Source organism: Hydra vulgaris, chromosome 06, assembly GCF_038396675.1.
Source record: "Hydra vulgaris chromosome 06, alternate assembly HydraT2T_AEP".
In the NCBI taxonomy this organism is placed as follows: domain Eukaryota; kingdom Metazoa; phylum Cnidaria; class Hydrozoa; order Anthoathecata; family Hydridae; genus Hydra; species Hydra vulgaris.
Genome location: NC_088925.1, coordinates 8,506,214 through 8,520,244, shown reverse-complemented (window position 1 = coordinate 8,520,244; position 14,031 = coordinate 8,506,214). Strand labels below are relative to the sequence as shown.

General features: G+C 26.8%; 1 protein-coding gene across 3 annotated transcripts in view; it reads left to right on the top strand.

The window, feature by feature from the left end:
- The window catches only part of LOC100206462 (ubiquitin conjugation factor E4 B), a 95,074-nt gene that overhangs the window by 72,812 nt on the left and 8,231 nt on the right, over positions 1 to 14,031 (top strand). For all 3 annotated transcript variants that reach the window (XM_065799143.1, XM_065799144.1, XM_065799145.1), the window contains 7 exons: positions 2,214 to 2,440; positions 3,544 to 3,661; positions 7,526 to 7,643; positions 11,067 to 11,193; positions 11,488 to 11,764; positions 13,328 to 13,405; positions 13,486 to 13,599. In XM_065799143.1, the coding sequence (XP_065655215.1) occupies positions 2,214 to 2,440; positions 3,544 to 3,661; positions 7,526 to 7,643; positions 11,067 to 11,193; positions 11,488 to 11,764; positions 13,328 to 13,405; positions 13,486 to 13,599 (1,059 nt within the window). The remainder of the gene's footprint in view (positions 1 to 2,213; positions 2,441 to 3,543; positions 3,662 to 7,525; positions 7,644 to 11,066; positions 11,194 to 11,487; positions 11,765 to 13,327; positions 13,406 to 13,485; positions 13,600 to 14,031) is intronic.

Sequence of the window (14,031 nt, the reverse complement as noted above, 5' to 3'; positions counted from 1 at the left end):
CTAAGAATGAAATGAACTGATATGTTAAAAAGCTGTAAGAATGAAATGAGCTGATATGTTAAAAAGCTGTAAGAACGAAAATAACTGATATGTTAAAAAGCTGTAAGAATGAAATGAACTGATATGTTAAAAAGCTGTAAGAAAGAAATGAACTGATATGTTAAAAAACTGTAAGTTATATGAATCAGAAAAATACAATACAAGAGGGGAAAGGCTTCTAAAATGTTCATTTTAATTCAAAAAAAAATTTTTAAATTCTTAAAACCTATCAAAACTTCTAATAAAACTGAGGAGTTTAGCAAAAATTAATTTTATCATGAAGACGTATAAAAACTTTTATTGAGCAACAAAGGAGTGTTCTACTTGAACACTACTGTGTTCGCTACTGTGTGATTGAAGTTTTGCATCAGATTTAACTATGTTTACAATGCATTTTTTAATTCTTTTAAAAGAAAAAGAGCATCATTTTTAGGCTTAACCCAGGTACAGAGGAGAGATCATGATCAATATTGGTTACTTGTTCCACGTAACCTAAAATGTTAGTTTGTTTGGAAAATTGTTAATGTATATTATGTATAAATTATGTAAATATATAAAACAGTTGTTGTTAAGGCTCACAGACATGATTGGATTTTTTTTACAAAAGTAATTAATGGGAAGAGAAGTGATAATACATTGTAATGGTTAAATTAAGAGAGTGATATTAGAGGTGGAATAGGTGGTGGTACAAAATTTTTAACTCAAATAACATGTGGTAATGGGATAGTTGTGGTGTTTGTAGGTGAGGTATCAATGAGATTATATAATTTTTCTTAAATTATCAAGGTGGTATTAAGCATTGAATGGGTTGCAGTATGAGGGATATTAACAGGTGTTATAAAAAGTGGTAATGAGATGGTGTGGTGGTGGTATGGAAGAGAGGTAACCAAATATTTAATATATATTGTTTTTTTTATTTTGACCTCAAACGATTAAATGTGATGACTTCAAAAGATTAAGTTCTGTGACTTCAAGAGATAAAACTCTGTTACTTTGAAAGATTAAATTTGTTGAGATATAACTAGGTGACTTCAAGAGATAAAATTAGGCGACTTCAAGAGATTAAATTTGATACTTCAAAAGATGATGGTGGTGATGATGATGATTGATGATGATGATGATGATGATGATGATGATGATGATGATGATGATGATGATGATGATGATGATGATGATGATGATGATGATGATGATGATGATGATGATGATGATGATGATGATGATGATGATGATGATGATGATGATGATGATGATGATGATGATCCAACAGTATAGAACTTAAGATGAAACCCTGTTGTACCTCTGAAGTTACTAGAAATAAATAAGAATATCTGAATAATTGATTAATATTTTTATCTGGGATGTTAAGAAGTGTGGTCATTAGAATTAAGAGAGAAAAGATGTTAGCGAGTGTGATCATTAGAATCAACAGAGATAAGGAGAAAAGTACTTTAAAACAAGGAAAACTAACAATAATAATAAAAAATAAATTGTTATATAAACACTAATATGAACTAAGATAAACAAAAAATATATAACCAAACAAAAAATAAATAAAACAAAAAATACATTAAAAAATAAAAAGTATTTATACAACAATGAAAGGCCTCAGAATGGAAAAAAAAAATTAATGCCGATGTGTAAACATAATTTGTGTAGTGATTAAGTAATAAACATCTCTTCTGAGTTGCGTCTATTATTATTGGCGTTTCGATGAGGATCAGCACTTATAACTAGATTATCCAGTTTTTTTTCCTTAGTGGATATAATAAAATCTAAATAAAAAAAGAAATAATATTCAATTTGCTTTTGTTGATTTTTAAAGATTTTCTAAATCTATGTCTAGCTTCTGAGATAAAAATTTACTTGACTTATGAATAGAATAATGAACTTTAGCAATAGACAATTACTTTTTTTTATCAATTGAAAAAAACAAGTTGAAAAAAAAAATACATTTTTTATCAGAAGAATTAGTTAGGCAGGTTATACTTTGTTACATATTATCAGTAGCAGGCTGTTCTTGACCTTTAATTGGCTTTTGTTTAGATAATAATAAAGCAGCTTTTGTTGCAATTGCAAGTTTTTTGCAATCAACTTTATTAAAAATCAAAAGAAACCTTTAGATATTATTGTAATTTAAATTTGTTTGAAAGTGAAATTTGAATTTTTTTTAGGTTTTAACAACTCAAGATGCATGTGCAGTAACTGGACTTGTTGATGAAAATTTGATGCGTAGATGTCTTCGATTTTATAGTAATGCAGCTGAGTGGCTTCTTTCTCTTATTTTACAGGGTAGAAGCGAGCTATCTTCAGATTTTCCTCAAAATGTACCAATAGAATTTGGAGCACTACCTGATTATTACATAGAAGATATGATAGAATGTTTATTGTTTATTGATTTGTATGTATTTTTTATCTCTCCATATTAATTGATGTAAGTTGAATAAGGTTCTAACTTGGTTTATCTTTATATTATTATTACTTTATTTATATCATTCTTTATATTGCCTAACTTTAATCTTTATAACTAATTAATTAATTAGTTAAAAGTTTTAATAAATTGTAATTCAACTCATAAAGTTCTGTGCAAGTTATAACAAGTTAATACTTAATCTTTACTCATGATGATTAACTAAGTAAAAAAAAAAGTTTAAACACACAAAAATCTTTTACTCTTAGTTCTTAGGTTCTAATGATTTGAGAGTATATGCTTATACATTATTATTTTGGTTGTGATTTTCAAACTGTTTTGTTGAGACATAAAACAAGTGGATACAAGTACATGTATCTTGTTTATATCTTTTCTCTAGTCTAAAATTGCCAAGTTTGATACACAAATAAATAGTTCTATTAGAATATATGCATAAACAAACAGGAACCACCTCCTATTTAGGATCCAAGTTCAATAGCCACCTCCTATTTTTCAATAAATTTTTTTTGTATTTTTTACTTAAATGCACACATAAAAATTGTTTTTTAGCAAATCAGCTGAAGCTCTTAATTATTGCTCAAACATTGATTTCAGACGATGATATTATTTAATTTTATCCATGCAGATGTTATATATATTAAGGTTTTTTAGTAACTCAAAAACAAGTAGTTTTGACTTATTGATTTTGATAGAACCTGATGAAAAATTGATTGCATTTTAATAGGTTGTAAAGGATACAGATGTATTATGTGTAACAGGGTTCATTCACAGACTGTTGAGTGATTTAACATGAAATGATCTAAGTGGTAATTTCTCACCTGAGTGAAAAAATCTAAGAAATCTATAGGATCTATAGAAATTTTTTTTTAGATTTAAAGTGGAAAGCAAACATCTAATTATAATTTAAGTGTTATATTTTAGATTTAAAGTGGAATGCAAACATTCTAATTATATTTTAAGTGTTATATTTTACTGTATTATATTATTATTTTATAGATTATTATTATATTATATTTTTATATTTATTATATTGTTATACCTGTGATTTTAAAATTATTCTTCATATTTTTTAGTCATATGCCTCAAATTCTTGATGATGCATATGTAGACAATTTTGTTCCGCTTCTTGTTATTCTCATGTGCAACTATAATTATATTGCTAATCCATATTTAGTTGCTAAACTTGTTGAGGTATTATCTTTTTTCTTTTAATTGTTTTGCTTGTATATTTTTTATTTTTTCATATATTTTCAAAATGTTTGAATTGTTTAAGGTGGTCATATAGAAAAAATACTTATTTTTTCATTTTTTTTTAATAAAATTATATAAAGTCTAATGGATTAAATAAAGATGTACAATGGAATAAATAAAGATGTTGCTTAATTAATGTTTCGAGTTGTTTTTAAGTTGATGTTATTGATTAAATTGTTTTTTTTTAATTTTGTTTTTTGTTTTTATGAACTTTTTTTTTCTTTTTTTTTTGCAACATTAAAACTATGTATCTTGTAATCTTGAAAACTAAAAATGATTTTATAATTCTAAAATGTTTAAAACAAAAATACCCATCCTTTTAATGTATATTTTTGTTATTTTTTTATTTCTTTTTTTTTTTATTTAATTCTGATTCACTTACAATGAGGCTGCAAGCAACCAATAAAAAAAGAATAGAGTTATAGAGCAGATTTTTATATTTAGAGTTATAAAAAAAAAGATTTCGAAAGTTGTAGATTGTATGAGTCAGGAAAACATGAAGATGGGAGAGAGTTCCAAAGGGTTGAAGTGTGGGCTAAAAAACTAGATGAATAAAAGTTTTTAGAGCATGCAGGGACAGATACAGTAAAAGAATGAGTTTTAGTTGATAAAACTAGAGATAATAGAGATAAGAACTAGAGATAATAGAGATAAGAACTAGAGATAATAGAGATAAGAACTAGAGATAATAGAGACAAGAACTAGAGATAATAGAGATAAGAACTAGAGATAATAGAGATAAGAACTAGAGATAATAGAGATAAGAACTAGAGATAATAGAGATAAGAACTAGAGATAATTGAGATAAGAACTAGAGATAATTGAGATAAGAACTAGAGATAATTGAGATAAGAACTAGAGATAATACCTCGTTTGAGCAGCAACCATGGAAATATTTGTTGAAAAGAGAAAAAGATGAAACTTTACGACAATAAGAGAGAGGCTCCAGCTTGACAGATACAGCGAGTCCAACTATATTTACAATGCATTTTTGGACTTTTTCTAGAAGAGAAAGTGCATTGTTAAAATAACCAGCCCAAATATGACAACAGTATTCCATACAGGGACAAAAATGAGATTTGTAAAGGTAGAGAATAGAATCATCAGCAAAAAGAGCTTTAAATGCAAGGTTGTCAAGAAGATCATTAATGTAGATGTAAACAAAATAGGTATAGAACTTTGAGGTACCCCAGAAGTTACTGGAAATAAAGAAGAATGTTAGTCTTCAAGGATAACTTTGATAAAGGGGTTAGAAAGAAACGATTTGATAATCTCAAAAACTTTTCTAGATACACCATATGAAACAAGCTTATGGAGAAGGCCAGCATGTTAAACTTTGTTGAAAGCTTTAGATGTGTCAAGAGCAATAATCCTCTTGGCCTCCATGTAATGTACGATAAAATCTTTTAGTCACAGCAAGTCGGTTGAGAGCGAGAGGATCGAAAACCATATTGATTGTTTGACAGTAAGTTATTTAACTCAAAATTGGATGCAAGAAATTTATTGATCAAAGACCTTGCTAATAACAAAAAGAAGATTGATCGGACGATAATTGAAGGGGTCAGAATATTCTCTGACATTTTTGAAAATTGGAACAACACATGTTATTTTTCTAGCAGGAAAACAAAACTCAGTCAAGCATTTATTAAATAGTCTAGAGAGAATAAAAGAGAGTTCAGGAGAAAATTTTTGTAAGACTATGACAGGAATGTTGTCTGGATCACAAACCATAGAAGAGTTTAATTGAGATATGAGTAGCATTGGAAGCTGGAGTCATTTGAATTTTTAAAAATGGTTAATTGGAATGGAAGGAAGAGAATGGCCATAAGATTCAAGAGTTGAATTAAAAGAAAAGTTCTTTGCAAATAGTTCTGCCTTATCCTTAGGAAACATAAAAAAAGATTACTCCCATGAATGAGATACAGAATGTTAGGCCTAACCTTGTTAACGACACTGTTGAAGATTTTCCAAAAATCCTTGAAGCCTAACTTCTGATGTAAGATACAGGGTTTAGTAAACTGAGAATAATGGAGCTTAGCGTCTGACATCACTTTTTACATCGATTTCTTGAAATAGTAAATAGCCATTTGTTCTCAAGGGAGTTATTCTTTTGAAAAAGATGAAAAATATTGATTACTTTTAGTTATAGCAGCTGCACTAGAAGGTGAAAACCATGGAGTAGAACCAGGCTTGACTTGGTACTGATGAAAAGGAATAAAAGATTCCATTCCTGCCTGAATCCAGGAGGTTACGTATTACCCTATTACATCTGATTTTGATAAAATTTGCTATAAACATAAATAAGTATAATTTATTTATAGTTTTTTAATGAAATTTCATGTCATCAAAAGCAATCTAAAATATAAATGAACCACAAATATTTTTTTTATATGAGCCAATCTAAAGCATGTTTTACAAGTAATATTTGTTTATCATAAATTTTTTAACACAATACGGTGATGCAAAAGACATGGTTTTTGTCATTATTTAATTTAATTTTTTATTTTTTTTACGAATCATTGATCAAAAGAAAGTGATGTTGTGTGTCTAAAATGCCAAGTTATATTGTGTGTCTAAGTTGAAAAGTTCACTATCTCTCTATGAGAGGTTGTGAAACCCAATAGTTTAGGGTTTTAGGGTTCTTCTGAAATTCAAATGCTTCCTGAAATAAATAAAAAAAGACATCTTTTTCTATAATATGAATGTCTACTAAAATGCATAAATCTTTTTAAATTAGAGTTTTTTTTTTTTATAATAAAATATTTACTCAGATAACCAATAGATAAAATTGTTTCCAATAATATAAAAACACTATAGATTAGTGTAATTGCTACTAGATTGAGTATTGAAACCAGGGATGCAGAGTCCCAAAAAAGACTCCGGATTTGAAAGTCACAAAAAGATTACTTTATCCTAGTTTTTGGTATCCAGGAGCTCTAAAAATACAAATAAGTTTATGGACTACTAATAGGAAAAAAATTAAGACTTTTAGGTTAGAGGAACAATCATTTTTTGAGCCCGGAGTCCTTAAGTATAATGGCAGCAAGGACTCTAGGACTCCAGGCTTAAAAACAACAAGTTTCAAGTCATTAAATCTCATGAATTTTTTCCTTATAGCAGATCATAAGTCAACAAACATGTTTAGAGCTTCTGGACACAACAGACTTGGAAAAAGTAGAGGAAGCCGGAGTCCTTTTGGGTCTCCGCATCCCTGATTCAAACAACTAACTTGTTTAAAATCTTTGCTTAATGAAACACCATTTAACTCTGATGTAAATTTTTTGTATGAGTAAAGATATTAACAATTCTGATCAAAAAGGTTAGAGGTTTGACTTTAGTGGGTAATGCAACAGTGATGAAAGCAACAAGAAACTTCTTCATTAAATTCTGAAGTGTTCCCTTGTAAGACCATTAGGATTACTGGAGGTTGATTAAGAGCAGGGAAAAAAATTGTTGATTGATTGATGTTTCTCAAAATGTGATATTAGACTAGTGGAGTCTTGGAATGGTGAATTCAAAAAAAAAAATTATATTTTTTAAGTAATGTTTTTATTTTCCTTGACTGAATAGATTAATAAGTTTTTATAAGAAATACTGATTGTTTTTTAACGATCAATATTCAATTTATAAAGTTAAAACTCATCAAATATTCTAGAAAACATTTGATGAATTTTATCAACTAACTTCCCCATACATTCTAATGACTAATTATTTTCACATTTTGTTATTTAAAGATATTTTGTTTTCAAGATATTAAATTAATGAAAAATTTATGAATATAATTTTTTAAATCATTTTTCATAGTTTTTATTTGCAATTGATCCTTCACTACAACCAAGAGCATTTAATTTATATCAGAAAATAACTTCAAACCCTATTGGTGAAGTATTTCTCATTCCATCTTTACTCAAGTTTTATATTGGTAATTAATAATTTTTTTAATTTTATTAGACAATGCTTATCACTTAGGTTTTTTTTATCATTACTTTACACATTTTTTTAAATACTTTTTAACGCCTTCTAACAGTTTTAAATTAGCATTTGGGTATCATTTTCTTGATTTTTTTTTTAAATTCAACTAATTTGCATTTCTGTTCTTTTTTCTGTTAAAAAAATTACCCAAAACTATTTTACAAAAGTTTCTTATAAATAAATTAGTTATAAAGAATAATAAAGCAAAATGAAACACGTTATTTGTAACTCTCAGACTGGTTTGAAACTTTAAGACTGTATTTATAATAAAAAATATTATAAAAAAAATTTATCATTAAATTACTTTAACACATTTTTTATTATATACATATATATATATATATATATATATATATATATATATATATATATATACACACACACATATCTATATGAAGGGTGCAAGGGGAAAACAGGTGATGTCACGTTTTTTTCATTTTAAGAAAACAAAAAAATAAAGTTTGAACACTTATCATACTATTTGCTTTTCCATATATATTTCTTAGGTTTGTAGTTTAGTATGATCTATTACATGATAAATTAACATGAAAATATTTTTTAGGAATTTAAATTATACATGCTGCTATGAATCCGGGAATGAATATCCCTATTGGACATCACTGGTTTTCCCTTTGTAATTTTAGATTTTGATTTAGAATCCCAAATAAAGTTAAATATGTTGCTTATAATATGTTCAAATACATTTCTTTTGAGTTGAATTTAAAATCTTTTTAATTTCAAACAATAACCACAGTCAGGAGATGTGCGAAAAAAGCAAAAGGAACCTTTACGCTTTAGATTTACATCAAATTTTGCCAATAAGTTATTTGATAAGCTTTTCCATAATATGCATTAAAAATAAAAAATTTAATTCATTCAGTTAATTCTTATTTTGACAAACTTTTTAACCTTCAACCCTTTTAACCTTTCACCACCCTGAGGCTAGCTTTCTAATTTTTGACTCTTGAAGTGAAATTTATTTTTGAGTTTTACATTTTTTTACAATTTTTTTTTAACAATTTTAACCAAGATTTTAAAATAAATTTCCTTTTTTTTGTTTAATCAATACCTGTTTTTTAATTTAAATACACTCAAGTTCAGAAAAATCTGATACTGGTTCTTCATTTCTTAACTGACCTTTGTGAGGCAGATCATTAAAAGACTGCTGGACATCAGGCGTGCAAAAATGTTTAAAAACTTAAAAATCAGAATACTTTGCACAGCTGATTGGCAGTCTCTCATTGTACAAGCAAGTAAGGGGTTTTTGTAATAATTGCTTCTTTTTTCCAAAAGCTTTTGATATAACAACTCTTTCAAATGGTCTGTTCTAACTGAATCTGTATTGTAACATAGTCGGGAATTCTTTGGAGAAAATAATTCCAATATGTTCAGAAAAATTTAGGAACATGTTAAACTCCATTTAATAACTTTAAATGGTGAAGGTTTCTTTTGACGATTACGAAATTCTTCCATCCAGTTTATTGGTAGCTCAGCTAGAATCTTTTGGTTAACTAAAACCATATCACAGTCACACTCCATGTAGCTGTGGCCCGTTATCGGGAACAATAATATGATTTATTAAAATTGTTTCTAATTCACTAAAAGTGTAAAAAATGAATCATAGTCCAATTCTTATTTTTCCCAGCACATGAATCACAAAAATGCTGCAAATGTGATACATCTTTTGGTAAAGTGTAGTCAAAATAGTGCTCCAGCATACTTACTACATTATCTGCTCCCTTTTTACCGTAAGTTTAATTGTAATAAAATAAGTAAGCACTGTTTGATCCTAAGCAGTGTATATTAAATGTGTACATAAAAAGCTGTCTACGGTAATAAATATTGTTTGTAGAAACATTAGGACAACTCATATTTTTAGCAAAGTCAAATGCAAGAGCTGCATAACCAGTTTTTGCATTACAATATGCTTCTTTCTTTCTGGCATAAAACACCTCTGCTCTCTGCAAGTGAAGCTCTTTTTCTTGATGACTCTTTATGAGTTGTTCTACAGAAGTACTTTGGTTTTTAAGAATAATATTGAGCTTCTCAAATGTTGAGCATGTATCTTTATGGGGATAACCAAAGCTAATGTTAAATTTTTCTACAAATAATTTCCTGATAAAAAAAAAGAAAGAAGAAAATTAGGTAGTATCCAATAATATTCTAAAATAATCACATGTTAAAGTACCTGTAGCTTTCTTGACAATCTTTATTTTGTGGGAAGCACTCCTTGTACATATCGTACATTTTTGTTAAATTAAGATCCTCTGTTTAATACAGCTTTTTAGTGTTATGTAATACATTATGGCTTTTTTGTCCTATAAAAGACTGGATATGATCAATAATACTATTTACAATATGGTCTGAAAAGGCTAGAGGTCGATTTGTATGTTTTCCTTACTGGTTTTTAGGAGAAACTCCTTAAAAATAATCAAATGTACAAGCTTTATAATGTTTTATTAACTTAACTAAACCAAACTATTAACTTTCGAGGTCATTTAAAATCTTTTTTTTGCTGTTATTTTTGAGAGAGAAACATTGTTTAAACACACTTTTTCATTATTTATTTATTTCTAATTCCAAAAATTGATAAAATAGCATTGATGTAAACTGAAACTCTAACAGTATTATAATCTCGTGTCACTTTGATGTTATAAGAGAATGAGTGGTCACGAAGAAATTTTTTTCTTCTTTTTGTCGAGGTCTTCTTCATTTAACACTTAAAACTTCAATTATTGAAGCAAAAAAGCTATCTTGTTGATCTTTATTTTGCATTTTAATTAAGTACAAAAGTAAAAACTCCCTCTCTTCTTTTCGTGTAATTGCAACGCTTGCAATTACATGGAAAGCCCAGCGTATGCCAAGATAATTGTTCATTTCTGTCTCATTCCCACTTTCGACCAAGTTTTTTTCTTTTTGAAATTTTTGTATTATCTGGATTTTGATATTTATTTATATATATATATACACTTTTTTTTTTTTTTTATCAATAAAGACTCATCAGAAAGTTTTTGATGAGTCTTTATTGATAAAACACAGTGTTAAATAAAAAAATTTTGTTAATTGATTTTCTACTGCTTTATAATTGCTCTGTTCTTTTAAGAACATTGATCACTCTATTTTGTAGAATACATTTTAAAATTGTTTTAATATATATATATGTATATATATATATATATATATATATATATATATATATATATATATATATATATATATATATATATATATATATATCTATATACATACACACACACATTTGTGTGTGCGTTAATTTTTTACTTTTTTTTTGTTAGTTTAAAATTTGGGTTTTTTTGTCACTTTATTATTGTTTTTCTTTGTCTTTTTTTAAATTTATTTAAAACTTTTTTAGATGTTGAATCAACAGGAAGTTCAAGTGAGTTCTATGATAAGTTTGGAATTCGCTTTCATATATCTGTGATCTTAAAAGGTTTATGGAAAAAACCAATGCACAAACTTGCAATTGTCAAAGAGAGCAGGTTTTTAACTAACTATTTTAAATATGTATTGTGTATGTATTTAACACACATTTAATTTCAAAAATTTAGTGCAAAATTTTTTTTTTTATTTTTTTTTTTGTCTTAGAAACATATAATAAATAAAAAACAACAAAGTTTCAACTTCATAGAAAATAAATTATTGGTTCTCATTTATTTTTAGGCATAAATATGTGTACTAATCAGCAATTCTGTTGTTTAGACATTAGAACCTCAGCTAATAATACATTATGCTAATAATACATAATGCTTAAAATAAATTGTTTTTAAATTTAGCACTGATAATTTTACTCGTTTCATCAATATGTTAATAAATGATACAACATATTTACTGGATGAATCTATAGACACACTGAGAAATATTCGTGATATAGAAGATGCTATGGCTAATACCAAGGAATGGGAACAACTTTCAAGTGAAGTGCGCCAAACAAAACAACGCCAGTTAGCTACAGATGAGCGACAGTGCAAATCTTATTTGACACTTGCTACAGAAACTGTGGATATGCTTCATTATTTGACTGCTGAGATTAAGCAACCTTTCTTGCAACAGGTATGCAAAAAGTAATGCATTTAAAAAATATATATTTTCTTTGTAAATTACTAACTGGTTTGTGTACATTATATACAATACATAACAAATATATATATATATGTGTGTGTGTGTGTGTATATATATATATATAAACAAACTGAAATTTGTTTAATTTTTGGGGTTGTGCTTTTTATTTTATGCATTTATATTAGAACATATGCTCAGAGGCAAATAAAATAAACTCTGTAATATATTAGTTAAATATAAGTATAATATAAAAATTATAAAAGATTGAATTTATCTTATTTTTTAAATATAATGTGGCTATTTTAGGATAATATAGTATAATACAAGATAGTCATAGTGCAATGTAGTGCAATATAGTCAGAGTTTTTTAAGTTATATAGATCTAAAGGTTTGGTGTGTGTTACAAAAGGGCTGAAGAAAAAAAAGTTCAATTGTAAAACATCTTTTAAATGTATCATTTATGTAGATAGATTGTGATAATTTTACAGTCTGAAATTCATATTTGTAAGCTAACTGCCATTTTTCTTTTTTTTTTCACTCAAGTTGTTCAGGTTAGTTTCTTTATTATAGCAAAGCCATTTCATTTATTCAGAAACCAGTATTTGTATGAACTTTAATTCGAAAAATATGATTCTTAAAAGTTGTATGAACTTTGTTCTAAAAATGATCTACGAGTTTTTCTAATATCTTTTTTTTTTTTTACTTCTTTTATCAATATGTTAATGAATGGTACAACATATTTACTGGATGAATCTATAGACACACTGAGTAATATAGAAATAAGAAAATATAGAAACTTAAGCATAATAATGGTGAACTCACAAATAACTGTTGAAACTCACAAACCTTTACAATTAAAAATTAATTATTAAAAACTTATTTGAAAAGTGAGAATGTTACTCATCTTTAATAATGAATCTCATCTTGAATGAATGATTATCTTGCTTCTACACTTTATTTACTGATGATGAATAACCAGCCAATCTTTAATTGGCTGCTTGTTTTTACAACCTTCAACTTTTCAAGTCTTCTATTAACTGTTTCCTGGCACTTTAACAATAGTCTTTGTTTTCTAACTCCCAACTTAATAGTGGTTATTTGCACATTGTTTTTAAAGAAGAAATCACTTATAGTTATAAAGCTGGAACAAAGTAAAACAAACAAATTTAAAAAAAAAGCATAAACGTAAAATAATATGTAAAAAATATTTAACAATAAAACAAAAAGAATTCTTAAAACAGAACTTCAAGGTGGATGACCAAATAAAACTACTCTACATACTGATTGTAAATTATTAGATATGTAAAAAAGAATCCTTTTTTACATATCTAATAATTTATTATATTATTAATAATCTACTGGATGAGATGCAGTAAGTGAATTTTAATCTGGATATGTTATGTCCTTTTCTTTCCAAAAAATTATAAACACATAATTCCTATAAAGTATATATGCATACTTGTGTATGTAGTTAAGTATATATATGTGTAAATGTATGCATGTATACTGTATGTATACCAAATTTGTTTTCTATCAATTGTATTTTTTCTATAGGAACTTGGGGTACGTTTATCTGTCATGCTAAATTATAATGTCAAGCAATTAACAGGTGACAAATATAAAAATTTAAAGGTATATATTTTTTCTACACTGTATTTTCACATTATTTTTAAATATAATTATTTTTATAACATTTAACTTTTTGTTTTAAGGTAAGAAATCCTGAAAAATATGGGTTTGAACCTAAGAAATTGTTAGATCAAATAGTTGACATATATTTGCATTTGGATTCTGATGAGTTTGCTCAAGCTGTTGCTGCAGATGAAGTAAGATTATTTTTAACATTTTCAAGATAATAACTTCATTAAAATAAAGTATTTGCAGAAAAAACAAAGATAGTAAAATTGACCTTTAAGTTTTTGAGTTTTGATTATATTTTACTAGTACTCAGTCTGCTAAATACCAAAATCTCAGTATGCAAACTGCCATATGCAAGCCTTCTCGGAAAGCGCGTGTAGTCGCACACCTTGTTTCCACATTTAAAGTAATTTTTTTAGACCATATTTATATAGTTAGCGTTTTAAGAATTTGCAGCATAAGGAAGCTATAAAAAACTATAGAGAATAAAACAGCAGTACGTAATGAAAAGAAACAAATACGGAAAGAATATCGAAATAGAATATCTAAACAAAATAACTATTAAGAAATTGAAGATTTAAAAAAGAAAATTTTGTCAAAAAATAATATATACCTAAATA